Raw genomic sequence first — 26,899 nt, forward strand, 5'->3', positions numbered from 1 at the left:
GCGAACATTGACGAGCGTGCGTATGTAAAGGAAGAAGTAGACGTTGGCATGAATATCATATATTGTCCTGTTTCGTACAAGAGGAACCGTGTGTAGTGCGTGTCATTACGGGCTATTGAGCATGCAAGCTCCCTGGTGTTGTTAGAGAGACAATCGTAACAAGCTTGTTAGGTGGGCTAAAGAAATCTAATGATGCGCTAATGTCAAGCACAAGGAATAATTCGCCCAGTTCCTCCTCACTACGTCAGTTAGGAACAGGGCGATTTCTTCCTCCGCGTTTATCTCGACGTGCCGAAGATGGGTGGCTGGAGCCGAAGTATGCTGCCTTAGCAGCCTTGCAAGGTATTACCATGTAGCAGGTTTTTAGCGTGCTCTACGCTCGCCACGACCAATAGAAGCTCGCCATTTCGGCATATGATGGATACATTGAGCACGTTTTGTTCACTTTCGTAGCTGTTCTGTGCCCAATGTACCCAGCGCTTGACCGCAAGATGCGAAAGGGCTTCCAACAGCAAATCTTTGACAGGTTTTGAAGTATACTTTAATCAAGTCTAATGCTTATTCTGTAGGATACAGGATAAGATCTGGGGCTAGAAGGGTTAAAAAGGGTATAGTCGATGACTGCATTGAAAGCATCCTACTTCGTGCGAAACTTGTATTTTCTGGTATACATATCGTTGCGGCCACGGTGCCAGGCTAAATTGTTCTCGAGCCTTCAGCAATGCCAAGATAACAGTAGAATTGTAACGCATGACGAACAGCTCAGTCACATTACATTCAACGACCATATGCACATCTGTTCTTACATTACATTAATTTAAAGTTCATCGAATCATCGAGACCAGCAGTATACCCCAAACACGTAAGGACTTTTACAATAACACTAACTCACTGTAAGTGACTTAAGACATCTTCAAGATGAACGACTACACGGTTCACTCCATATACATGCTAGCCAGATTCACTATACACTAACAAACGGTTAACAAACGCTACCGTCTTCCCTCGTACTGGACGCCTAGTGGGCGTTATATTTGAATAAAAGGCCTAGGCGTTATATTCAAGTGAAACTGCGAAACTCTGAAGGATGCAAAAGGTAGGCGTTGTATTCAAGTAAATCTAAAATCCCTGAAGGTTGGTAGTGGCCTCTAAGGCGCCCAGCTGCTCAACCCTATCGACAGCGCGGGTATCTTGAGTTTTGCGACAAGGGCGGCAAACCCAAAGCCGTCGACACCCTTGTTGTACTCTCCAGCAACACTGCGCTTGAATCCGATACTGTAGCTATTACGCTTTTTCTTGGGCTGACATTCTTGGCGTGGGCTTTTGTGTCGCGGGAGGGCGATTGTATAATGATACGACAAAACAAGAGCTCGACTTCCGCTCGTATGGCTGGCGGTCGGCACAGAGGTGCTACCTCGTCCAAATGGCAGCAGAATTGTTGGCAACTACTAACGTTAATAAGAGTTGTGTTACGCTTGGGTAGGCGTTCTATTTTGCTATTGCTTCAATTCGAGGGTGCGATCAGATTCGGGATTGTTGACCAACCTCGAATACAACACCTAGGCGTCTAGTACGAGGGAAGGCGGTAGTGTTACTATACATTTTGTGTTTGGGTGAACAATAAAGATCGAAAAAGGGGTGTCAGAATTGAAAACTGCTACTTAACTTGCTGAGGAAATGGTATGCGATTTTGGGGAGCAATGTCCAGACCACGTCAAAAGTGGAGAAATCTTGAAAATTCCCACATTAACACTTTTTCGTCCCACATAGGGTGGGAGCAAATGGTTCGGGGATATACCTGTTTTGCATCCTACACCGTGATAAACAACGGTCACGCGAGCAAGCGTCTGTGGTATTGGAATATGACTGTTTCCAAAGGAGATCGCCCCGCCTGCCAATAATCAAGCTCTATCAAGGGCGATCAAGGAGCATTCAGGCGAGAGACGGTGACGGCTACTTTGGATTGGTCAACGCCATTATCCCCGGTAGAGTGATAGATAGTGGCAGGAGCCTCGTCGGGTCATAATACAACCCCGGACGAGGCTTCATAGTGCCCAGGTTTTAGTACAGATGCATTTAGTCGCGTACTTCGGCCGCACCTATTAGTGTGTCATTTGGTGTGTCCAGGATCGCCTCATTGCGATCGTTCACACTTGATATTTGTATCGAGACATAGGACTAGTCAAAGTATGACCAGAACGAGGCTCCTAGAGCCTCACAAACGCAGTAATAAAAAGACAGTCTTCCTCCAAAGCCAACAAGGGTCAAGTCCGACTTCGTTAAGTGTAGCTAGCTTATTGTAGTGCCTGGACACGCTCGGCTGCGTGTGGATGCCTGTCGGGGAGCTAATCGTGAATTGACCGAGCGTTTCCTTGGCGGCGCCAAGAGTTGGCGTGGTCGGAGAGGCAGGAACGGTATTAGAGTATCGTTCGATATATATTTGTGGGATTAGAGTGTCCCTGAGTGTATCAGTCTACCTACCGAGGTTTTACCTTGGTACCCTTCCTTTCTGAGGGACTGCAGTGGGGTTGCGCGAAAGCGCTACATAGTATCCTAGCCTAAGCTCGTGGCTAGTGGTACAGGTTTTTGGGTTGACCGAAGACAACCTAAGTTGCACAGAGGCGCTTCCAACCGACCCGGTGTAAGGGATCGTTCCTGGTCTTCAGGTTTAGATCCAATAAGCGCTTACCTTTGCGGGTTAGCGTGTTGTTGGTGTCCTTTTCGTAGAAGAGAATTTAGTGGTATTACCACACCACAACTGGTGCCGCGACCCGGGATTGGTGTGGCCTTCTGTGTGTCTTGGTTGTTGTAGGTCTTACCCCCAACGAGCGAAGAGGAGAAGAAGCGAAGCAGAAGAAGAGGGAAGATGGCGAAGGTAGTCAAGTCAGCGATACCAGCGACGCCGGCCAAGTCGAGTGGAACGCGCAACGAGCTTTCGGTGCGCCCCGGAAGCTCGTTCTCGACCTCAGCGACGGATCGGATGGAGTCGATCGACGAGCGTTCGGCGAGCTACAACATGGCGATTGATTTCTCGGACGCCAAGGAAGATGAAGAAGATGATGACTGGAATGTCAGGACTGTGATGTCCGAGGGTTCGGAAGCTGCGATTGTGTCAGCAGGTCGCAGTGGAGGGTCGAGGTCGATCACCCGCGACCTCTCCGAAATCTTCAATGCCATGCCGGGCCCCGAGCCTGCCTACGACGCAGATGACGATGCAACCGAGGGCTTCAAACCATCGGTGACGGTAGGAGGGGTATCCTCCAAGCCGGTTGGCACTCGCCCTCCCCTCAACGGCGATACTCCGGCGGTCAACAAGGTTCTAGGCCGGTGCCTAGACATGATGAAGACCAAGAGTGAGTGGATGCAGTTGTTCTCCCCGAAGCAGGTTCGCCAGGCCATCTGGATGGACCTCGGAGGGGCGATGGTCACGCCGATCAACTCAACGAGCACTCGGCAGGTCGCCCAGAACACTGTGGACCTCCTGCGAGCAATGGGTGCGAGCTCCAGATCCTCCCGACGGAGGCAGCGCTCGCAAGTTGGACGCCGACTGCCGCGGCCACGGCGGAGAAAGAAGCTGTGTAGCGCTTTCAGGGTGACGGACGTCAGTGCGCGAGGCGCAAAGTTCAGCCTCGGAGGCGGTAGACCCATCGAAGGTCCCGCTACCAGCGACCCCTCGACGGATGACGGAGTCTATGCAACTAAGGGCGAAGCCTCGCCGTACTGCAAGACTCGTACACGGTAACCCCAAGATCTACGGACCGTAGTGAACGTCTAGCTAGGGAGAACGAGGCTTCGTACGCCACGCCTGGCACGCACGGAGCAACCGGTCGCCGGCCCAGCCGACGTTACGGCCTCCGAGATGACTCGTCCGACAGTGACGACGATCTTGGGTCCGACTATTAGGAGGGCAACCTACCGAGTGAATGGGCTCGTCAGGTCGCGAACTGAGCGCGACCGACAACCAGAGCTGAACCCCGAAGCTCGAGATTGCGACGCATCTACCTCTCGCCCATATCAAGCCGTTCTATGGAACGCGGGACAAGAGCGAGCACTCCATGCAGTGGCTCCGAACGTTCATCTATGAGATGAAGGGAACGCATGCACCACCCAACGAGTGGTGCCTGCCGTTCGAACTCAAGCTCAGAGATGGACCTTTGCATCGGTGCCGCCAGCTCCCACGCAAGACGAAACGCACGTGGAAGTTGCTGAGCGAGGCGTTCATCAAGTACTAACTTAAAACACCAATTGATTGCGCGATTTTGGGTCATTTCGGAATTTGCCTACGACAGTACAAGGATGGTTGAGTAGAAGCTACTCGGGTCATGTCGTATTACAGATTAAGGAACAATACCAGGAGCATATTCCTAACTGTAAGATAAACCGTCCTTGCAAAGCTATAGCTGGAAGTGTAGCGGCACAAGGAGCAATAAAAACCAGTGATCATTTTAGTGCACGATCCATAATTAATCTTGGTTTCAGTATAGGCATGTACTTGTTGATAGCACAGGTGCCTGTTAAGACATGTATGTCTTTCTCGCCGCTTTGTGATTGTGATAAAGCACACTGACACCCTCCAGAGTCATTGTTGAATACTTACCGCAAAACTTTTAGAGGCCCTTGTTGGAAGCTGTTCCATACTAAAACTGTCGCGCACAAATTTGATTATCGACTTTTTGGCCAATCAAAACATCACAATGTCGAATAGATCGATTGCATTGGTTAATAATGTATATCGTGCAATAAATTGAAACCGTGTACTCAATTGGTGTTTTAAGTTACTGCTCGAGGTCTTCCCAGTCGCTAAGGCTCGATACTACTCGGCCAAGCGAGGGGACAAGGAGCATGTATGTGACTACCTTAACCGGTTTAACGGCTACGCCCCTAATGCCGCTGTACAGTTTGAGAACGGTGGACGCGACGCGAAGGACCACGTGGAACACTTCTTGGTCACATGTGGTGACCGAAACTTAAAAGACCGTTTGTGCCACGTCCGGGTCAAGAGCATCCATGACCTCGAAGACATGATCAACGACATTTTGCGTCACCGCGATCGCAAGTCAACTCTTGAGTCGTCGTTCCGCCGCTCTCGGAGTCAAGATGACGGTCGCCGACGTGATGCGAGGCCGAACGAGGATTCTCGGAGTGGTTACCGACGCCAACAACGCTACCGTGACGACGACCGCCGCAACGACTGTCGCGAGGACGACCGCCACCGGGACCGCCGCGATGGATCACCGTACCGGTCACGAGTGACTTAGGTCGACGCGCTAGCCGATGCGGTGGCGGAATGGAACGTCGGAGGCTCGGTCGGTGCACGTAACGAAGCTTCGTACGCCCCCCGACGTGACGCTGAGGCGAACGAGGATTACTTCGAGGACGAGCGCCAGTACTCAGACGACCAACGTTCGAACGAGGACTCAGAGGCGGATTATAGCTCGGACGAGTCTATTGGACATGTCGCTGTCGCTAACGATGCTGAGCGCAGAGCAGCAGCCGATGGAACGTTCGCCGGTCTGACAACCGACACTTCAGGAACGGAGGAGGCCCATCCACCCGCGAACTAGATGGCCGTCGCCAGTATGGACCGTGTGCCGCGTGCGGAAGCTCGTCCCACTCCGTGCACTTCTGCTACCGGCGGTGCAAACTGTGCAAACAGGTGCACGACGCTGGGAAGTGCGAAGCACTCCTCGAGCTCACCAAGCTCCTGAAGTCCAACGTCGACAAGAAGGATCTGTCGCCAGAGCTGCAAAGCCCGGTGTATGGAAGCCATTTAAACTAGATAGATCGCCAACTGAAACTGGGTTGGTCCCAATCGGGCTGCCACAGTTAGCTGAGCCTGCAGTTGATGCGGACTATCTGTTCGCGTTCACGGGCGAAAGCAAACGGCCTGACGACCTGAAGAGTGATGAACGTGTGAAATTGACGGAAAATGCAGAGAACCGAGACGCAAGTCTCGTTGAGACAGATATTGATAAAGATGATGATGAAGGACGTGACGGACACCCGACCGAGGCTTTGATTACTAGTCTAGCCCGGGTCAGGGTACTACCCCGGATCCTCGTTCAGGCGGTGAAATTACTGCCCGGCGAGAGACTGGGGTGGTGGTCGTCCCAACGATACGATAAGAGGAAGCGAATGAGAGCTATGGTCAATGGTGCGAGGCGCGAACGAGGATCCTCCTCAACGCACCCGCACGCAGTGGCAGCTCTGCATGACCAGCTGCGGCGCCACGAGACGCACCAGCTCCTCGCACGCTTCCTTGTGTCCTCGCCGCAGACCACCCGCTCTTCATCCCCGCAAACGGCGCCTTCGTCCCCGCCGCACTCGCCCTCTACCGCAGCCACTCTCCCTTGTCCACGGACGCCAGCAGGCTCGACGACTCGAGTACGCCGCGCGCTCACCTCAGACGTGCCCCCACTCGTTCCTTCAGCTTCTCCTTACCATACGCGGCAGCCGCTCCGTCGTGTCCCCTCTCCTCCACGGCTGTCTCAGCGGTAACCGCCACGCTCCTTGACGCATTGCACGATCTCCTCCTCCACTGCCGCGCGCTCTGCCTCCCCTCTTCGACTCCTGCTCAACCTCCCTCCTTTCTGCAGCGTCATTGCGGCCTGCCTCACTCTCTCCACCTCCGTCATCTCCTCCTCCTCCTCCCCCTCCTCGGCCACCACCACCACAACCACCGCCGCCGACGACGACGACGACGCCCGTCCGTCGTCCTCTGTTGTCCTTCGTACTCTTGAGCTCCTCGCCTTCCCCCGCGCTCTTGGTGCCCCCCCCCCCGGTGCCTGCTGCCCCTCGCCCTTGTGTCCTGGGTGCCCTGGTCCTCCTCGCTCTCGACTGGCTCCGAGGGCACAGGCTGAGCCCGCCGACGTGCCGGGCTTGCCACGAACCGTCTTGGGAGACCTGCTCACGCCTGTGCACGCCCGCATGACACGCACGCGAAACCTGGAGGGGAGGGCGTAGCGCAGGTCACGACGCCGCTATTGCGCTGAGGAGCGCCGCCAGTATGACCTCCACCACGAAATGAAAATGCGAGAAGGGTTCAAAATAGCCGTTTTAGACCAATCAAAGAAACTCAGGCTTTCAACCAATGATAGATTGTGTCGGCAGGTGTAGGCCGCTGTCAGCACCGTCACGGTATGGGTGCCGCATGGTGAATTACCGCGTGAGACCGGCTACGCAAGGTTGGACTCTAACAAGTACAAGGAGTGGCACGTGCTGGCCTACTCAACGAGTCGTGATGAGACTCTGTATGGACGAGAGCGTCGTCGCTATGAGCAATGGATGGCTGTTCAACCGCCTGCGGTCGAGCGCAGGACTTATCCGACGCCTCGGAAGATCCTGCCGAGGCCACCGGACGCCCCGACCTGGCCGAGAGGTCGCCAACAAGTCCCCTGGCTCGCCACCCGATGTACATGGTTGCGACGATGACCCTAGAGTCTGTAAAGGCTCGGTCGACACTGCTCGAGTCAATGCAGGTGACGAGAGTGCCGAACGACAGTTCGGACGACGAATCCTTTGCCTGAATGCCTCGGAAACCCATGATGCTTCGCCGCTCTGCCGGACGAGGTGCATGTCCACGAGCCTGAATACCGGTACGGTTGCCAATGGCCAGGGAGTCTCGGTCGAGGCGTCGGAGACTAGTGCTGAGCTGCGTGAAGGTGATAGTGAGACGAACGACAAATCGGAGGATGCCCAAGACGAGATGACAAAGGCGGAGCCAGCGGCAGCGAACGGCCTGTCGACGGAAGCTGTTGCACCATGCCTGGGTCCGGCTGACGCGTCGGCTGCGATATGCAGTGGTGAAGACGACTGGGGCGAACATGATCCTGGGCCGAACGATGTTCCTACAGGAACCAGAACCCCGCCGCTGACGCCGCCACTGATTTCCAGGACTTAGGCGAAGATTCGATTGACGACCCACAATTACTGGAAGCGACTTATATTTCGGTCATGCATGCTATGATTGCAGAGGGACTATCGAAGATGACGACGCCGCGAACGACGTTTCTGAACGCGTGGCGAACGACATTGAGCTTACCGACTACGCGCAAGAGCTGGCGTTTCTTGCCAGACCTGACCGAAGCGTCGGAGACGACATTGGATTACTCCGGTCAGAATATCCAAAATGGCGATTTGAGCGAGAAGCAGCAGGTGAGACTGGTCGACGTGCTACAGAGCCATGAGAAGATCATGATCGCGAGTGACAACGCTCTGCCGCCTCCAGCCTACGGTGTCGTGTGCGACATCAACGTACAAGGGCACGCGCCAATCAAGCAGAAAGCTCGGCGAACCCCGCTCCGCTTCCTCGGCAAGCTATACGAGTTGCTGAAAGTCCTTCTGAAGGCTGGGTTTATCTCCTTCTCAGACAGCCCATGGGCGTCGCCAATCGTCATTGTCTTAAAGAAGAACGGAGTGAATATTCGCTTGTGTATTGACTACAAGCTCGTTCATGCGATCACCGAGATAATGGAGTACGCTATGCCGTTAGTGGATGACCTGTTGACGGACATGGAGGCATACCTGTGGTTCTGCTCTCTGGATGCCGCCAGCGGCTTCTGGACTATTATGATGACCGAACGTGCTTGCAAAATTTCTGCTTTCGTCTCTGCGCTTGGGCACTTCGATTGGTTGCGCATGCCCTTTGGTTTGAAGAACGCTCCGGTGATTTACCAGCACATGATTGATAACGCGCTTTGGGGTTTCGTCCAGCCGAAAGGAGGATGGTTTAAATTCTCGGAGCGCATGCGTTTAGCTGAAGAACATGACAAGGGAGCTCGTGCTGGGGTGAACGGGACTCCGGCTGGCACTGCCAAGTCATTTCGGACCAAATTCGAAGCCGACCTAGATAACTCGCTGGATAGGGGAGCTGTGACCGAATTCGTCAACACTCATACCGCCGACATGTTCGCCAATGGAGAGCCGGATGAGTCCATGTTGACGCCAGCGTTCAGTCGCCGATCATTCGTGGATGATATTTGTTTCGGTGCCGAGACTTTCGGGTCATGCCTGGAGACGCTGGATCGATTGCTGACACGCTTCGAAGAGTGCCGTATTAGTATCATCTTCACCGAGAGTATATTTGTGCAGTCCAAGGTGGACTTCCTGTCTCACGAAATCTCGGCAGAAGGTATACGACCGAACAGCAAGAAGCTAGCAGGGGTGACCGAGCTTTCGTTCCCGTCAACGAAGAAAGGAATGCAGTCCTTCCTTGGGGCACTCAATTACTACAGTCGTTTTATCCAAGACTTTGCGGTCTATGGGGCAGCGCTGTATCAGCTTAAGGACGAGAACTTCCAGCCCGGGGGTGACCTCACCGCGGCCAAGCACAGTTTCGCCATGCTCCAACAGAAGGTTTCGACAGCGCCGATTCTCCGGCACTTCGACCGAGAGAAGGAAGTACATGTCATGCTGTTCGCCAACGACTGGACTCTGAGCTCCACGTTGATGCAAGAGCATGAGGGCAAACTACATCCCGTTCGCTTCTGTGGACGTGTTTTGAAGGACGCGGAGATGAATTATCACCCGACCGAGAAAGCAATTCTCGCGCTTTTGCTGATACTGAAGGTGTGTTATACCCAACTGATTGGACAGCGAATCCGGGTCTACACTCGATTTTCAACGCTCGACTGGGTCCACAAGTCCAAGGCATTGTTCGGTCGGGCTACCCAGTTCGCCGTCTTGCTGTCGCCGTGGCACCGGTTGGTTGAACGAGTCAAAGAGACCGACTGCTCGTTTGCCCAACTACTTCAAGCCGGCTTGACGAACTTCGTTGATTTGGATAAGTCACTGGTGATGGTTACGCCCCGGACCCGAGGGTCACCGACTGCTCGCTTGGACCTGCATCCGCTCTATGCACGCCTACCTCGGTCCTACCGAGGATTTGTCATGTCGTTTGACGGGTCTGCGAAGACTGAGAAGAACGGTGGTTATGGGAGCTGCTCATGGGTACTATGGAAGTTACCGGAATAGACGGTAGTGCTCGCTGCGAGCGCTTACCTCGAGTTAACCTCGCTGAGTGCACAGGGATGAACAACGGTGTCTCTGCTGCATTACAGCACGGGGCCGACCATTTAATCGTCGTTGGCGACTCGACGCTCGCTATCCAGCAAACACTAGGGGTGATAACCTGTCTGAAGGAGTGTTTGTTGAAGCAACTCAGCCATCACCAAGAAATCACGACCAAGTTTCGACCGGTGAAGTACCTACGTGTGATGAGAGAGTTTATCGCTGCGGCCGCTCCTTTGGCAAGCGAGACGCTCGAAAGCAAGAGGTCGACGGCGGTATCGTCAGACGACCGAGTATTAGAGCTGATGAAGCTGAACCGTATCGCTGAAGTCATCTACGAGGTTGCTGACAGTTGCGTCGTCGAGGACATACCCTCGGCCAGCACAGTATGGGCTGTATCAGCCTCTGTCAAACCTCACAGCAAGTTTTTTTAATTTTGTGCGAAGGGAAACCGACCACAGACGGCAGAACCAGACTGAACCTAGACATGTGGCTGTGATGACCAGACGTCAAGCGAGAGCAAAGCAGAAACACGTCCGGTTTGCAGATGAAGTCTCGGTCACCGATCAGGGAGACGCATCTCACCGAGTGGAAGCCTATGGTATGCCGAGCGAGTCTCAGAATAAAGTAGAAGTCTCACCGCTCCGCACGAGACGTCACCAGCCCCACCGAACGCGGAAGACATTGACCCGCTGGTAGTACAGGAAGAACGCCGAAGGAGGATCGCCACCGCCCAAGATGAAGAACTACGGTGGTCAAATCGGAAGGCACTGCTCCGGGGAGATGACGCGAAAATTGGATACAGAGCTGCAGGAGACGCATAGAAAATGGCGGACCAGATTGTGTTGAGCGAGGACAATGAACTGTATTACACTAGAACGAGCCGTCGTTCGAGTGACAACGAACAAATCGAGTTGAAGATGAAACTCGTGGTACCCACAACGATGATCCAAGAGGTCCTGCAGAGCTGTGATGACTCACTCGAAGGTGGTCATCAAGGTATTACCCGTACACTACATCGAGCGAGGAGAGACTTTTACTGGATCGGCCAGTATGCCGACGTGGAGAAACACGTTAAGTCGTGCCCTGATTGCAGTTCAAGTAAGAGCCGACCTCAGTTCCGCGGGTACTCGCCAGGGAACATCCTAGCCGAGAGGCCTTTCCAACCGGTCTCTATGGACTTCGTGATACCGCTACCAAAGAGTCGCAGTGGTAACACAGCTCTCCTGCTGTTCCAATGCTCGTTCACGGGATTCGTGATGGGCAAAGGCATGTCCGACACTACTGCCCTACTCGTTGCGCAAGCTTTCGAGGAGTGTGTCTACCGATGCTTTGGGGCACCGTCATTGATCCGTCATGACCGAGATCCTCGATTCATGAGCTAGGTCTTTCAGGCCTTCACGGAGATGATGCAGTCTCGGTCGAGGGCGACCCTGAGCTACCGACCACAGGCTAATGGTCAGCAGGAGAGATCGGTGAAGACGATGATGCAGTCAGTCCGCGTATACGCTGAGGACCCGTTGCAGCAGGACTGGGACGAAATCGCCGAAAGACATCAATAACTCCAGTGATACGATGAGGAAGGAAACTCCCTTTTACCTCGTTCATGGGTGGGATGCCCAATCAACGCTCAAGGCAATGTCCTCGTCACTCAAGCGAGGCTTCGGTAGCCAAACGGACTCGCTAGCATGGCGCCGAGAGGTCAACCGACAGCAGGAAATCGCCCTGAGGATGGTCAAGGAGTACCAAGCCGCGGAAAAGGCTTCGAGAGCTAAAAGCACAATGAATCAATTGGCAAGAAGGAGAAGGAAGCTACGGCAAGCGTCACCTCGGTCGACCTTGCACCGAGTTCCCCTGGCCATGGTGGAACTACAGTAACGAAAACGAGGCTTTCTTTGCAGCCTGGAAGCAGAGCGTGGCTGTACATGGAGCGGGTCGGACCAGGACTGACTAAGAAACTAGCCCATCCGTGACACGGACCTTTCCGAGTGAAGAAGAAGATCGACGAGTTTGCGTTTGAGTTGGAATTAACTGACCGAAGTGGATACCGGTTCTACCCGGTGGTGCATGTGTCACGACTCAAGTCGGTGAACGAGTTCGAAGGCCGACCGAGGTTTCGTTTGGCTCGTGAGGTCACTGAAGAGGCTCGCCTTGACTTCGACGAAGAATGTCTACCCGAAGACAGCTTCGAGCCCGACCACCTGGACGGTGAGTACGAGGTGGAGACTATCCTCGATGACCGGACTCCGTTGTCAACGAGCACCCACCTAGCCATTCGGGAGTTCAAGGTCGAGTGGGTCGGCTATGACGAGCCGACATGGGAACCGGCGTCCAATCTGTCGTGCGGTGGCCTCCTGTATGATTACCTACGCCGGAAGTGAAGTGACCGACGTTTGCAAATGGTCCAGGTGGCCGACGAGGAGTGGTCCCGCGTCCCAAGGATGATTGAACTGCTCGCGATGTCAGACCAACGAAGCTACTGGTGATGACGGTTGAACTGCTTGCGAGGGCTATCCAGCTCGCAGTGACAGACGAAAAAAGTTACTGGAATCTGCATGTTGCGTGTTAAGTGAACGAATCACAATGGAATGGAAATGTCGGAATGGAGCCGGAAACAACGGAAGACGCAAGCAAGCCTCGGTCAGACCCTCAACAGATAAAACAAGCGATGATGGGGCAAATGGAAAGGCGACCGAGGCGTCGGACGCAAAATTCAAGAAGAAGTGAGGCTGAGCATGTACGCTCAAGCCCGTGACTAAGTATGGAGTTGAAGATGGGATGGCCCGTGAGCAGCGGAGCGAACCGGCTGCGAACTAAGCCTCGCCCGAGACAGCCGCGGCAGCCGGGAGCTGAGAAGAAGCTCTGGGAACCGCGACCGAGTGTTGAAGGCGATTTGCGTTGGCGCGAGTGAAGATTATGAAGTGAACGAGCAAAGCGACATTTATTCAGATTAAGATGAAGCCTACGCCACCGCCTAGAGATTTACGAACCTCGGTCGACCCTGGAGAAGCATGAGCACGACGAAGTGGAGCTGACATGGTGTCCACCGACGTTAGATCTCCGACGCAGCCCGAGCCAGCACAGACCCGCATCTGGCTGCATCTGAGTGGTGGCGACGTCTATCTGCGCACGGATTGGCTCCAACCTGCCTCTGACTACTTTGACCTCGAACTGATTGGCCGCGGTCTGCCTCCGATCTGCCTCCAAATGTGCATGGACTGGCTGTACCTGCCTTCGACTCGAGACACCGGTGCTAGTGTCGTTAAGCAACATGCGTTTGACTAACGGCGACCTGCCTCCGACACTTGGCCGCAGCCTGCGGCGAGTCGCTCGAAATCTTTGGGGCAGCGAGCATGATACTTCTGCTGAAAAAAAACATTGTTTGCCTTTTTCACTTTACTTCATCTGCTTATCAGCTGTGTTCCATAGATTGAGCTCATGTGGTCGGAATAGTATGCAAAATCAATGCGGAATTATTCCTTAAACTTGTCGTTAGCTTGATGCTTGCGCTGTTCGACATTCACAAACGCCTTGGCGACATGTCAAATACCATCCCCCATAAACTCTCCTTGTAGAACTCGTGTGCTGTATTTGCTCCACTGAAAATCCTGTCTGAATTACACACCCATAGTAAATGATTTTTACCTCATTGCTCATGCGGCTCCATTTTGGAGCTTCCCGTGTTTTGAGGCACACCATTTTCAACAAATGCTAGCCAGTACGTCCTCCGAGCACCGTTCGGTTGACCTGAGGGCTATATGCAGGTCTCTTGGGTTTATATAAAACCAGGGTCATACAGCGATGTAAAGACTTCGGATTAACCCCTTAGTTCCCGAGGCGTATATTTGTCCCTACTCCATATATTAATATATACGAATTTATATGGACTGAACTGGGATAGTTCAGGTTTTGTGTCGGACATAGATTTTGCAGATTCAATGTAATTGACTCTATGTAGGCTTATGTTTAGCACACAATGCTACTATGATGATAAAGAGAATATAACGACCGTCTGTGTCATCGGGTTGTCCGAGTTTTGAAATGTTACACATATCGGTATCATGACTTGAAAAACGCACCACCCAATGAAATCAAAGCAAAATGCAGTTTCGATTGATTACTTCCTGCACTGCAACGAATGCCTAGCCTACGCCTCGTCGTCAGACATTTCCTCTTCTTCCTTTTCAGCGCCATGAGCAGCGTCCGGCATCGCCTCCTCATCCGCCGCACTTGCCGCAGCCCGTCGTCGGCGCTTCTTTCCTGGGAGGGATGGCGGCGGGCGGTTGTGAATCTTGTGCTCCTGTAGCAGGTACCGTGGAATGGTATTCCCGCTGTCCCAGGTGTCGTGCCAGATCTGGTAGCACGTCTTCTCCTCCCCCTCTCTCACTACATTGCAAAAGTATGTACTTCTCACAACGTCAACGTTAGAAATTGCCTGGCGATGCATAGCTACATACAACAGCTTACCGTGGATTGCCACTCGAGTATTTAGGGCAGAAGTACTTTGTGTCCTTCCTTAGCTGCATCTTTTACAGCGCGCAAACCTTGCATGAGCGTTGGCGGCGCTTGAGGTCCTGGTCGCTGTTGACAGTGTCTGGGTTCTCCTCCAGGCGGTGTCCGTCATCACGGCGTACAGGTGCCGTAGTTGCAGTGGCCTGGAGGACTGGCGAGGCCGCTGTCCTCTCTTGCGCACAAGTAGTTTCCTGTACACAGAGCGTTCAACATGCGTGAGGTTATGTTGGATCAGGATTCTTCGCAGCGACTCTTATGTTGACTTGGCATCATAGTATGTACCGCGTAGGCTTCTGGGGAGTCAATCGCGAGAAGCTGTCCCATCAGTGTCTCGAAGAAGGCGAAGTGATTGGCGAGTCTTTGGTTGTTCACCTATCGGTGATGACAGAAGACTATAAACGCGTTCAGTAGCGCAATGTCCAAAGGCCTAGAAGCAGCGTTTTGTAGTAGTTGTGTGTCTTGTAGCAGCCCTGGATATTCTACATCTGCATCCAGAGCTGGTCGTGGATGTCGACACCACCCATCCAGCGCAGGTAGTTACGAACCAACTCCGGAGCGGGCACAAGACGTATCACACCCTTTATCCGGCGCACTATAACACAAATAGACAGTAGCGTCAGTGATACTAATAACCACACGCAATCAATGCACGTAGTACCTACTGACGGTAGCGGTCTTGCGGCTTCCTCCGGTCGACAGAAAGATGGACTGACGCGCGGTCCATCCACATTGCCGTCGTTAGATGGGGGAACTGCTTGTTCTGCGCGAGTTTGATCGTGCCTTGCGGTGGGATCATCACCTTCGTTTTGTTCACCGTCTGGTAGCCCTTTGCAGTAACCTCGTCCTTTGGGTAGCCCGACCGATCTGTCTTGGTCGTGCCCGTGATGTAGAAACGGAGGTGTAGAGGCTCCAACTCTAGCTTCACAGAGATGTTGAAGTAATCGGTCACCACCAACCACCATGGCGACGTGGGTGACGTCGGACATAGTACGTTCATGTTCCGGAGCACAGCTGCTTCACCCGTATTGTTGTCCTTCGGGACAGGTGTTTAGAGGTGCGTTTTGGCCCCACAGTACACCTCAATCCTGGCAATAACAACAAACTAAACCACACAGAGTTATGGTAATGGTATGTTGCGCAATCAAAGCCCAGGTGGAAGCAATATTGCCTCAAGCCAACATAAGTACTTTGACAAAAAGAGAAAGCAACAAGCTGATGCTTGCTGCGTTTCCGTTAACCCACCTCATGCAGTACACCGTCTTCGCACAGGCCGTCACGAACACCTTCGTTCCCCATTTGGGGGGGTCCATGTTGAACGGCCTGGTAGGGTTGTAGCGCGAGCGTGACGGGAGGGTAGCTTCGTCGAAGCTGACCACTGGTGGTGCCCGGTACCCGCGCGCGAATGTCCGCTGTAACACATCCACGACTGGTCTGATCTTCCACGCCCGGCCAACGCTGGCCTTGGGTGACTTGTTGTTTGAGAAGTGAAGGTAGCTCATGATGTGGAAGAACCGGTTCTTCTTCATGAACAGGTGGAACCGGTTTGTAGGGAGAGCACCAACTTGCTTCGTCGACCAATGTGCGGCAATACCCTTGCGGATGGGCACCAGCATCCGCGCGATCAGGAGGCCAACAACGCGTAGCACCTCATGGGGCATAATTGGAGGCACTTCAGCAAGCCGGCGTGGTATCTCACTCAGACCTTCGATGTCGCCACCGTTCCGCCGTTGCTGCGAGCGTATCGATCTCGATCGAAGCGGTATCGACTGTTTGTGGTAGCAGTTGCTCTCAGTCGCAATCTGGATCAACAGCTTTGGCGGCATGAAGTAGAAGAGGAGTGCCAATGGATCGTCCGCCACCGCCATAACACTGTTGCTTGGACCGTAATCGCCACTGTGCAAATCAGCATACGTTGGGTCGGGGCCACACTTTGCGGGATCTGCATGCAAACACATACATCACAGTTAGTTATGTTGGCCTTATATTGGATCCATTCAACATAACGTACCACATTCGCAGCCGCTCGTTCTCATCGCGGCCGCCGTCTTCTTGTTCCTCGAGGTCGACAAGCACACCGACTTCGGAAGCTTGTCGGCGTCGTTGCCCGTGTCTTCGTCAGTGAGTTCGCCAATGTCCCAGTCTTCCTCCTACTCATCCCCTTGCCAATCCGCCTCGTCTTCGTGCTCCTCCTGCAACATGGGGACCTCGTCCGAGTTGAGCCCCATGCACCTGTCGGCACCTGCCGACATGAGGTTGGCATATCCGTCAACAACACAGGCTGGTGACGCCGCATCGACTACTCCGGCGCCTTTTCCGTCTCGACGAGGGTACTGGCGTCCCCCCCCCCCCTTGTCAGTGTGCCGACGTTCACACGTGGCGGCGTAGTGGATCCCACACCCGGCGGCGTGGTGCCGCTCACTCTCGCCACCATGTCAGCCACAACGCCCTCCACTACGACCAAAGCTGGCGCTGCCACCGATGCACTGGCAGCAGCGTGCGGTCCTTTAGCTGCAGGGCCCGGTGACCCCTCTTTCTTCTCATTCTTGCCCCCCGCCGTGCTCTTGCCTGCCGTCTGCTTCTGCAGTGGCTTCTTGCCCTTGCCCGTCGTCTGCTTCTGCTTCCTTGGCGTCATTGCTGTCATGCGCAGCCGACGTCTTTGCTGCAGCAGGGCTGGCAGACCCTGCCGCGAGCTTTGGTGGTGGCACTCGCTTAGACTCCATCGCCAGCGTCGTGTGCTTCGCTGGCTTCTTCCGTGTCACCTTCTTCGCTCTGACAGCTCCTTCGTTGCTCTGCTTCTGCCCAGCCCGGCGGATGCACCACCCGTGGCGCTCACCTCGCGCAGAAGTCGTCGCTCCTGGTCCATGAGCTGGTATCGCGGTGCTTTGGGGATTGGTGCGACCATCTTCGTCTTGGCCGTCGCTTTGGAGGATGAGCGCTTTGGTGGCTGTGGGCCACTCAAAGATGGTGGGTGCGGCGCATTGGTTTTTATCCCGTTCAACCAGACCCAGTTTATGGACCCCTAAACCTGTGCATCCGTCGGTTTTACACTCAAATTATTATCTTGATTTCAGTATAGTGTGACAGTTGACTCATAAAAAGTGTAAGTATAAATTTACGTTATGCTGGACCTTCAACATAACAAAGACGCTGCGACAAGACAGATAGAAGCTATAAACGAATGAATGAATGAATGATGTATTGTGGCTTTCAACTATTTTGCCGCCCGATTTGACGTGTTATCTCGGAGTCCGATTTATATAAAATGGAGCTCCTACATGATCGGTTAGTCCAATTTAGCTATATCTGCCCTGAGTTAGTAGCATAAGGATCAGAGGGGAGGCATTCCAAGTTGGCCACACCTCCTCACCTCTCATGACGCATTAGAACCGCAAGACATTGGGGACAATAGTACACTGTATATAGCCACTTCGTAGCACTATGGCCAGCTAAATCACCTGTGTGATCATCTACGGCCGCTACAACCTCGTGCCACGCCGATCTGAGAGGGCCCCAGACATGTTTTCGCGGCGGTCCCTTTTGCCGGCGAAAAGCGGCATTTCTGGCCCCTGCTTCGCAACTCGCAGCCCCCAGACCAAATCGGGCCAGATATAGTTTGCTTCCCTCAGCCCTCCTGCTAAATCGGAGCCCTCCAGCAAATCGGGCCCGATATATCGGATCTTGGACCACCCGATTTGCCAAAACGGATGAAAGCCACAATACGTGTTCGCGTAGCAATATTATACCAGCGCTAGGCTCAACTTAGCTAGTCGGCGGCATAGTTTGGTGTCCGCATAAGTCGAACTCCAGTAGCCGGCAGCGAGTCTTCAATTGCAGCCATTAGAGTCTTCTATTTTAATCTGTAGTCGGCAAGTATGCGAGTTCCTCGAGATCGTACACGTCCCGGACTCGATAGCCTTGGTCACTTGTCACGAGGTCTGCGTCCAGTACGATAGGGCGGGTGGTGCGGGGACAACCACATCATGTGCCCGCTGCGCTTGGGGCGTAGTAGGTTGCCATTTGTGTGTAGGCAGGGATGTCCGGCCGTCGGGGAATGTGCCCAAAGAGTCCCAGCGGGCTACCACGATCCGGTGGCGAAGCGGCCGCTCGCTGCAGATCCCATACAGCGTCGCGTTCGAAACGTGGCACGGGTAGAGAATGCCCAAGACACTGCGGAGCTGCCGTCGATGGAAGCTTTCAAGACCACGGAGTTCTGAGCTAGTAAAGCCCAGGTACAGCTGTTGTAGAGAAGCACCGGGAGCACGTAGCTGTTGTAGATCCGTATTCGAGTCTTGCTCGTGGTGTAGTGTGGGCGGAGCCAATCGTCCAGAGGCGCCGCCACCAGTGCCTTCCATCGTGTGAGATCTTCAGTGTCACCGCGCAGCGAACCGAACTTTCTTGTCGAGCGCCACTGTTCTTTAGTCGCGCGGGTGAGGCGGTTGTGACCACTGGGGATGATGTGGCAGCGAAGTTCTGTGATCTCTGTCTTAAAGATGTTCATAGTAAGGTACCAGCGGGCGAGTATGGCGGGGGCCTTGTTGAGGATGACTTGGATTGTTGCTTGGTCGCGGCAGATAAAGTCGGCGTCATCAGCGTACACCACCATTTGTTCTAGCAGTGCGTGCGGGTCGTCCAGTCCCTAGCGAGATCACGAAAGGCCGCTTCTAAGTAGATCACAAACAAAACAGGTTAGAGAGAGTCGCCTTGGGGAGTGCCGGTATTGCTGTCGGACGGACCAAGTGCCCGGCGACCCGAGCGTAGGGTCAACGTCGTGTTGGCGAGAAGGAGTCGGGTGAGCCGAACGTCGTCGTCGGTCAGGAATGTACGAAGGACTTCGAGTTGTGTCTGTCGATAGAGTCGAATGAACTGGACAGGTCGTTGCCTAGGACGTGGGTGCTCTCTTGGTAACGTTGAACGCGCGCACAAAGCCATCGGTGCGTCCAAACCGCATCAGTGGTGCTGCGGCATTTGTGGAACCCGCATTGGTGAGCCGAGAGGAACTTCCCCACGGCTGGTAAGATCCTATTCAGATGGCCTTGCGTACGCTGTTGAGTAACACGATGGGGCGTAGGCTGGAGCACGCACCTCGCGGCTTGTTGGGCTTAGGGAAGCAAAGCAAGGTGCCTTCACCAAGATTGAGTGGCTCCCCGCGTTCGAAGCTTGCGTTGACGAGCTCAGCCAGACAAGGCGCGAGTACTTCGGCAATATATTTAAGCAATGCCGTCAGGTCCGGACGCACGTGGAGGAGAGCAATCTTGTCCTCGGAAGCCGTTAATGGACAGTCCAGTCCGCGTGCATCTTGGTCCGGCTGGGCGGGGAGGCGCGTCGGGATAGTAAACTGTTCCTGAACATGGGTTCGCACTAAATGTTTAGCTGTACGTTCATGTAGGATATACTTACCGGTAGTGTCACGAAGCAGCAGTGGTGGAGCGGGGCCTCGAGTAACTTCGCGGGTGGCTTCGAACATTTGAGCTGTTGGAATGAGGCGCTCGGTCTGCTGAATCTTCTCGTCGAGGGCTAGATTTGCCCGGTCTCGGCACCGGAACTGGATTTGGTGCAAGATTGCATTCCGTTCCCGGCGAAGCGCCGATGTAGCGGCGTGTCGGTCGTGATAGATGCGGATCTGGAGCGCGCGTTGCTGTTTGGTCAGAGCACCAAGGACTGGATCATCGTAGCGCTTGTGCCGGGTTGGCACCGCTTTATTGTCTACGATTGCCTCTGCTGTGTCATGGATCAGGCCCATGAGGCAGTTCCATTGCTGGACGACCGGGGTGTCGTGTGTGGGGTGGGGCGCCGCCTTGAGCGCTGTGGTGAACATTGTCGTCAAAGATGAGGCGGACCTGTGCAATATGTAGCCGCTGAGATGATGCTGGGCCCTGAGGCGGTGAGCTTGGATGAGAGCGACGTCCACCGTCACCAGTTTGTGGTCCGAGGCGGTCGTGGTGCCACACCAGGACTGGGTGTCCATACAAAAACGCCGTCAGTTTTGCTGGCAGAGAATGTAGTCAATCTGGTTATAGACGTGGCAGTCGGTGCGGCGTTGGCTCCACGTGGTCTTGTGCGTGGCGCGCTTACGAAATTCTGTGTTAGTTGCAAGCAAGTGGAAGTCATACAGAAGTTAGCGGGTGCATGTCCATTGTGGTTTCGAACGCCGCGCGCGTGGGGGCCCATGAATGCTTCTCCGGGGTATCGGCGCCCAAGCTTGGCGTTAAAGTCCCCTGTAATGACTGTAATATCTCGGCGAGCGAACTGGTCAAGCAACGACCTAATATCCGCGTAGAAATTGTCAATGTCGCGGAGGGGCGCCCATTATGCGGTGAGTACGCTGTCACGACATTGATGCATCCTGTCTGCGGCATAAAGAGCTGGAGAACTCCTATCTGGTCGGTGTGGACCCAGTACCGATGTAGGAAGGGGCGGACACGTTGCGAGACCGCGAAGCTAATTCCGTGGTGCTCTTGGGTGCCTGGGAGTGTCAACAGCGTATGGTCTCCGATCTGTCTGCGTCCGAGTGTCAGGGGCTTGGTCTCTTGGAGGCCGAGTATGTCGATGCGGTAGCGGTGGAGGTCTTGAGGAAGCGTGCCGTGCTGCTTGCGGTGGGAACCTAATGATTGGGCATTAAATGTGCCGATTCTGAGGCGGTTAGTCTGGTTCGGTCGCAGAGTAGGAGAAGTGGGGGTGGCTGGAGCTGGTGCTGGGCTGATGGATGGAGACTCGCAAAGGGCTTGGAGATGCCCGGGGGCACCTGTCGTATGCGCGTAGCGAGCATCATGCTAGCCACGCGTTCCGAGGGAAGGACGTCACCCCAAACCCCAACTAAAAGAGAGAAAAGTTATACACCTCTTAGGGTCGGTCTTTTAAGAACTTAAAAGTTCCCGCTCCCAGCTCCCGGGAGAAAATGGAGATATGTGATTGGCTTAGAGCATCCGACTTTGGGACTCGTGTTCTCCCGCTCCCGCACGTTTTTGCGTCGTTGGGAGTTGGGAGCCGCGGTTGTGTCGGCCGGCCGCAGTGGAGGATCGAGGTCGATCACCCGCGACCTCTCCGAAACGTTCAACGATATGCCGGGCCCCGAGCCCGCCTGCGACGCGGATGACGGTGCGACCGAGGGCTTCAAACCCTCGGTGACGGTGGGAGGGGCAACCTCCAAGCCGGTTGGCACTCGTCCTCCCCCCAACGGCGATACTCTGGCGGCCAACAAGGTTCTAGGCCGATGTCTGGAGCTGATGAAGACCAAATGTGAGTGGATGCAGTTGTTCTCCCCGAAGCAGGTCCGCCAAGCCATCTGGATGGACCTCGGAGGGGCTTTGGCAGCGCCGATCAACTCAACGAGCACTCGGCAGCTCGCTCAGAACACTGTGGACCTCCTGCATGCAATGGGGTGCGAGCCCCAGATTCTCTCGACGGAGGCTGCACTCGCGTGCTGGACGCCAACCACCGCCGCCATGGCGCTTACCAAGTGGAGGAAGAAGTTACGTGAGGCCTTTGGGGTGGCAGACCGAGGCTCAACGAAGCTTCGTTCGGCCCCGGAAGCGGTTGACCCCTCCAAGGTCCCGCTACCAGCGACCCCTCGGAAGGCAGCCACGGATGACGGAGTCTTCGCAGTCAAGGGCGAGGCTTCGCCTTACATGCAAGACTCGCACATGGTAACCCCACGATCTACGGACCGAACTAAACGTCTGGCTAGGGAGACCGAGGTCGTACGCACGTACCTACGTACGTACGTACGCTCCGAGATGGCTCGTCGGACAGTGACGATGACCTCGGGTCCGACTGTTACGAGGGCGACCTGCCAAGCGAATGGGCCCGTCAGGTGCGCGAACGGAGCGCGACTGACAATCATAGCTCAACCCCGAAGCTCGAGATTACCACGCATCTACCTCTCTGCAACATCATGTCGTTCTACGGTGTGCGCGACAAGAGCGAACACTCCATGCAGTGGCTTCGTACGTTCGTCTACGAGATGAGGGGGACACATGCACCGCCCAACGAGTGGTGCATGCCGTTCGAACTCAAGCTCAGAGATGGGGCTTTGTATTGGTGCCGCCAGCTTCCACGCAAGACGAGACGCACGTGGAAACTGCTGTGCGATGCATTCATTAAGTACTACTGCTCGAAGTTCTCCCAGTCTGCAAAGGCTCGGTACTACTCGGTCAAACGAGAGAACAAAGAGCAGGTATGTGACTACCTCAACCGGCTCAACGGCTACGCTCGCAACGCCGGGGTGCAGTTTGAGCACGGGATCGTGACGCGAAGGACCACGTCGAACACTTCTTGGTTACGTGTGACGACCGAGATTTAGAAGAGCGTCTGTGTCATGTCACGGTCAAGGGCATTCATGACCTCGAAGACATGATTAATGACATTCTGCGTCACCGCGACCGCAAGTCAACTCGCGAATCGTCGCTACACCGTTCTCGGAGTCAAGATGCCACTCGCCGTCGCGACACAAGGTCGAACGATGATTATCGTAGTGGCTACCACCGCGAACGACGTTACCGTGACGACGTCCGCCGCCGTGACCGACGTGACGGGTCCCCGCGCCGGTCGAGTGTGACTGTGGTCGACACACTTGCCGATGTGATGGCGGAATGGAACATCGGAGGCTCGGTCGGTGCACGCAACGAGGCTTCGTACGCCCCCCGACGTGATGCTGAGGCGAACGAGGATTACTTCGAGGACGAGCGCCAGTGCTCGGATGACCAACGCTCGGACGAGGATTCAGACGCCGATTACGACTCGGACGAGTCTACTCGACATGTCGCTGCCGCTAACGACGCTGAGCGCAGGGCCGCAGCCGATGGAACGTTCGCCCGGTCTGACAACCGACGCTTCAGGAACGGAGGAGGCCCGTCCAACCGCGAACGAGATGGCCGTCGCCAGTGTGGGCCGTGTGCCGCGTGCGGAAGCTCGTCCCACTCCGTGCACTTCTGCTACCGGCGGTGCAAACTGTGCAAACAGGTGCACGACGCTGGGAAGTGCGAAGCACTCCTCGAGCTCACCAAGCTCCTGAAGTCCAACGTCGACAAGAAGGATCTGTCGCCAGAGCTGCAAAGCCTGGTGTATGGAAGCCATTTAAACTAGGCAGCCCGCCAACTGAACCTGGGTTGGTCCCAATCGGGCTGCCACAGTTAGCTGAGCCTGCTGTTGATGCGGACTATCTGTTCGCGTTCAAAGGCGAAAGCAAACCGCCTGACGACCTGAAGAACAATGATCGTGTGAAACCGACGGGAAATGGAGAGAACCGAGACGCAAGTCTCGTTGAGACCGGTATTGATGAAGATGATGATGATGAACGTGATGGACACCCGACCGAGGCTTTGATTACAAGTCTAGCCCAGGCCAGGGGACCACCTCGGAGCCTCGTTCGGGCGGTGCAATTACTGCCCGGTGAGAGACTGGGGTGGTGGTCGTCCCAGCGATACGACGAGAGGAAGCGAATGAGAGCTTTGGTCAATGGCGCCGTGGACGACGCGCGAACGAGGCTACTCCTTGATACTGGAGCGAATGTTAGCGTGATTTCTGCCAGCTTCGCCAAGCGGCTACGTGTACGGGAAGTCCGGGACAACGGACGAAGTCTCGAAGTCCGCGGCATCAACCCGGGGGTGATGGAGACCCGGCGACGGGCGCTCGTCAAGATCACTCTCGGGTGGGAACAGGCTTACGAGTTCGAAATGTGGATAATAGACCACAGTGCCGGAGTGGATGTGGTCCTTGGGATGGACTTTATGATCCCGGCTGGAATCCGGCACGATCTGTTCCATGGCACCGCACGCCTTCCAGACGAGGTCATGGTACCACTGCTGAAGTCGCAGAGTGTTGGGGATGACGAACCTTACGGCACGCAGCCTTCGTGTGGGCCCACCGAGGATTTATACGTCCCCGGTCGCGAGTGGCGAGAGTTTCGACTGCCGCGCCAGCGGCTACCTCGTTCGGAGTACGATGTGTGGGTACGGCGCACGGGAAAGCTTGTGCCGACCGTAACGAGGCTTCGACGGGGGCAGCCGACAAGGGTACGACTCACCAATATTACGACCACAACGGCACAGTGTGCCAAGCACGACTCCGTGGTGCTCTGGGTACCGCATGGTGAACTACCACGAGATACCGGCTACGCGAGGTTGGACTCTAACAAGTACAAGGAGTGGCAGGTGCTGGCATACTCAACGAGCCGTGACGAGACTCTGTATGAAAGGGAACGATGTCTCTATGACTAATGGCTGGCCAAACAGCCACCCGCGGTTGAGCGCAGGACTTACTCGACGCCGCAGCAAATCTTACGGAGACCGCTCGACGCTACAATATGGCCGAGAGGTCATCTTCAAGGTCGTCCTAACGACGATAATTCTTCGCTCGGTATATCGGATCATGCCAACGACCCCAGGGTCTCCCAAGGCTCGGTCAAGGTTACTGAGCCTGGTGCAGACGACACAGAACGTGACGGTATATCCAACGACGGTTCGGACGACGAGGCGAGCGCACGGACCGACTCCGACGCACTGGAAGGGTCGTCGCTTCACCGAGCGGTCTATGCATCCAAGCGCACCGATCATAACGACCGAGGTTAGTACCGATGGAGAAAATTGTGTCGATGGCCCGGACAAAGAGGACCCTGAAAGACTATTGGAGGCGAATTACACCTCGGTCGTACATGCGATGGTCGCGGAAGGGTTCCCGGAGGTTGATGACACCGCGAACGAGATTAATCTCAGCGACTACGCGCAGGAGTCTCTACCGACATCTCGACTGAAGCCTACCACTCGGATTTGGCCCTACATGGAACGAGGTAAACCAAGACACGAGTGCTGATTCTCAGTGGTGAGCTGGCAAAGGTTTGGAAGTGGAACGGACCTGAGATGACGGACTTAAGCGCAGACGAACACCGTTCGATTGTTCGTTTGGGTGATGACCTGCACGAGTGGCGAACGCAGCACGATGTTTGCACGTGGCCCAAGTCGTTGACAAGTTGCATACGCTAACGACGTTTGAACTGCCCGCGAGGGTTACCCAGCTCGCGATGGCAGACGAATGAAGCTACTGGAAACGATGATTGAACTGCCTGCGAGGGCTATCCAGCTCGCAGCGACAGACGAAGGAAATTACTGGAATTTGCATATTACATGTGATGTGGATGAGTCACGAAGGAGTGGCATGTCGGAATGCACCCCAGCAGATGAAACGAACAAGGATGAGGCTCAGGGAAGGGTGACCGAGGCTTCGAGTGCCGATATTAACGTGGAAGAAGGTCGCGCCTGTGCGCCGGACCTCGACTTGCGACGATGTATGGATTTGATGATGAAGTGGAGATACGAGTGGATCTGGGACCGCTACGCCCGACAACTACGTTTCGTTCAAGGCGGTGGTGCCTGATGTAGCCTGCGCGGAAACTGTGGGAACCCTGAACGAGAATTGGTGCGGCTCGAAAAGATGTGATTGCAACACAGCGGGTCGCTTGATGGAGGCTGTGGTACCCAGACCTTACGTTACGACCACCGAGTATTTGCTGTAAGTGGATCACGAACCACGGTCAACACTGGTACAGTTTCTCACGCCAAAGAGGAAGAAGCTGAAGGCTCGACCGATGTTTCTGGTGCGGTGGTTGCCGAGCCACAGACTGAGGCAACTCAACCCGAATTGGTTACGACCACCGGAAAATCCGGATGGAACTGTGGAACGAAGGCAACGAAACCACGGTCGACACAGCTACACTATCTCTGAGTGATAACGAAGCAAGTGATGATGTGACCGACGTTGGCTGTGCAGCGATTCGCGAGCTTCAAGCTGGGGCAACCATACCTGCCTCCTTTACGACCACCGAAGTTCCGACGTAGTAATGGTGCGAGGCTGGACGAGTCATCGCACGTTCCCTGACTACTGCAGTTGATGTTGAACCATCGAACGACGCAGAACTAGCTACAGAAGATGTCAGCGACGCTGAGAAGTATGCGGACGATGTGTGACGAGCGGCGGTCAGCAGCATGTCGATGGAACGTCGGACCATACGACCACCGGAACTCCGGTAGATTGGTATTGCGGCCAGAAGAGTGGCAGGGCATGCTGCTCAGTTTGACCCTCAGGTGATGCAGCACTTTCTAAAGCAGACACCAATGTCATCGAGGAAACGGAGCCAAGGTGTAACCCAGGGGCAGTGCGCGGGGCATCGACCGAACAACCAACGTCGGACCATACGACCACCGGAATGCACGTTACGTAGCGGCTCCAGGCATCCTCAAATCCTCGGTGGCCCTAGCAGAAGATGAAATATCACTGGAGGAACCTTGTGGTGTGTCGACCGACACTTCAGCAGCGACGGAAGTCACTGGAGGCTCGGTCACAGTTGCATCTTGCACCGGAACCGTATTATCAGCGCCAACAGAACCAC

At 54.8% G+C, this 26,899-nt stretch overlaps 5 protein-coding genes across 5 annotated transcripts; 3 read left to right on the plus strand and 2 right to left on the minus strand.

The window, feature by feature from the left end:
- Positions 1-2,866: 2,866 nt before the first annotated feature.
- PHYSODRAFT_248857 (hypothetical protein) lies at positions 2,867-3,742 on the plus strand (the record flags this gene model as incomplete). The annotated part of the gene is made up of 1 exon (XM_009518903.1): positions 2,867-3,742. One exon carries the CDS (start codon positions 2,867-2,869, stop codon positions 3,740-3,742), a length of 876 nt encoding a protein of 291 aa, XP_009517198.1.
- A 10,506-nt stretch (positions 3,743-14,248) lies between these two features.
- Positions 14,249-14,404, minus strand: PHYSODRAFT_420549 (hypothetical protein; the record flags this gene model as incomplete). Its single annotated transcript, XM_009518904.1, has 1 exon — positions 14,249-14,404. A coding segment is annotated over one exon (156 nt), but the record flags the coding sequence as incomplete, so codon positions are not given.
- A 1,498-nt stretch (positions 14,405-15,902) lies between these two features.
- On the minus strand, positions 15,903-16,400 carry PHYSODRAFT_419328 (hypothetical protein; the record flags this gene model as incomplete). Its single annotated transcript, XM_009518905.1, has 1 exon — positions 15,903-16,400. A coding segment is annotated over one exon (498 nt), but the record flags the coding sequence as incomplete, so codon positions are not given.
- Positions 16,401-16,949: 549 nt separating this feature from the next.
- PHYSODRAFT_294889 (hypothetical protein) lies at positions 16,950-17,543 on the plus strand (the record flags this gene model as incomplete). Its single annotated transcript, XM_009518906.1, has 1 exon — positions 16,950-17,543. One exon carries the CDS (start codon positions 16,950-16,952, stop codon positions 17,541-17,543), a length of 594 nt encoding a protein of 197 aa, XP_009517201.1.
- Positions 17,544-20,380: 2,837 nt separating this feature from the next.
- PHYSODRAFT_323378 (hypothetical protein) lies at positions 20,381-25,887 on the plus strand (the record flags this gene model as incomplete). The annotated part of the gene is made up of 10 exons (XM_009518907.1): positions 20,381-20,443; positions 20,928-21,113; positions 21,498-22,217; positions 22,301-22,741; positions 22,774-23,577; positions 23,649-24,497; positions 24,567-24,703; positions 24,789-25,244; positions 25,334-25,454; positions 25,519-25,887. 10 exons carry the CDS (start codon positions 20,381-20,383, stop codon positions 25,885-25,887), a joined length of 4,146 nt encoding a protein of 1,381 aa, XP_009517202.1.
- Positions 25,888-26,899: the final 1,012 nt, after the last annotated feature.

Source organism: Phytophthora sojae (assembly GCF_000149755.1).
Source record: "Phytophthora sojae unplaced genomic scaffold PHYSOscaffold_1, whole genome shotgun sequence".
Taxonomy (NCBI): Eukaryota; Oomycota; class Peronosporomycetes; order Peronosporales; family Peronosporaceae; genus Phytophthora; species Phytophthora sojae.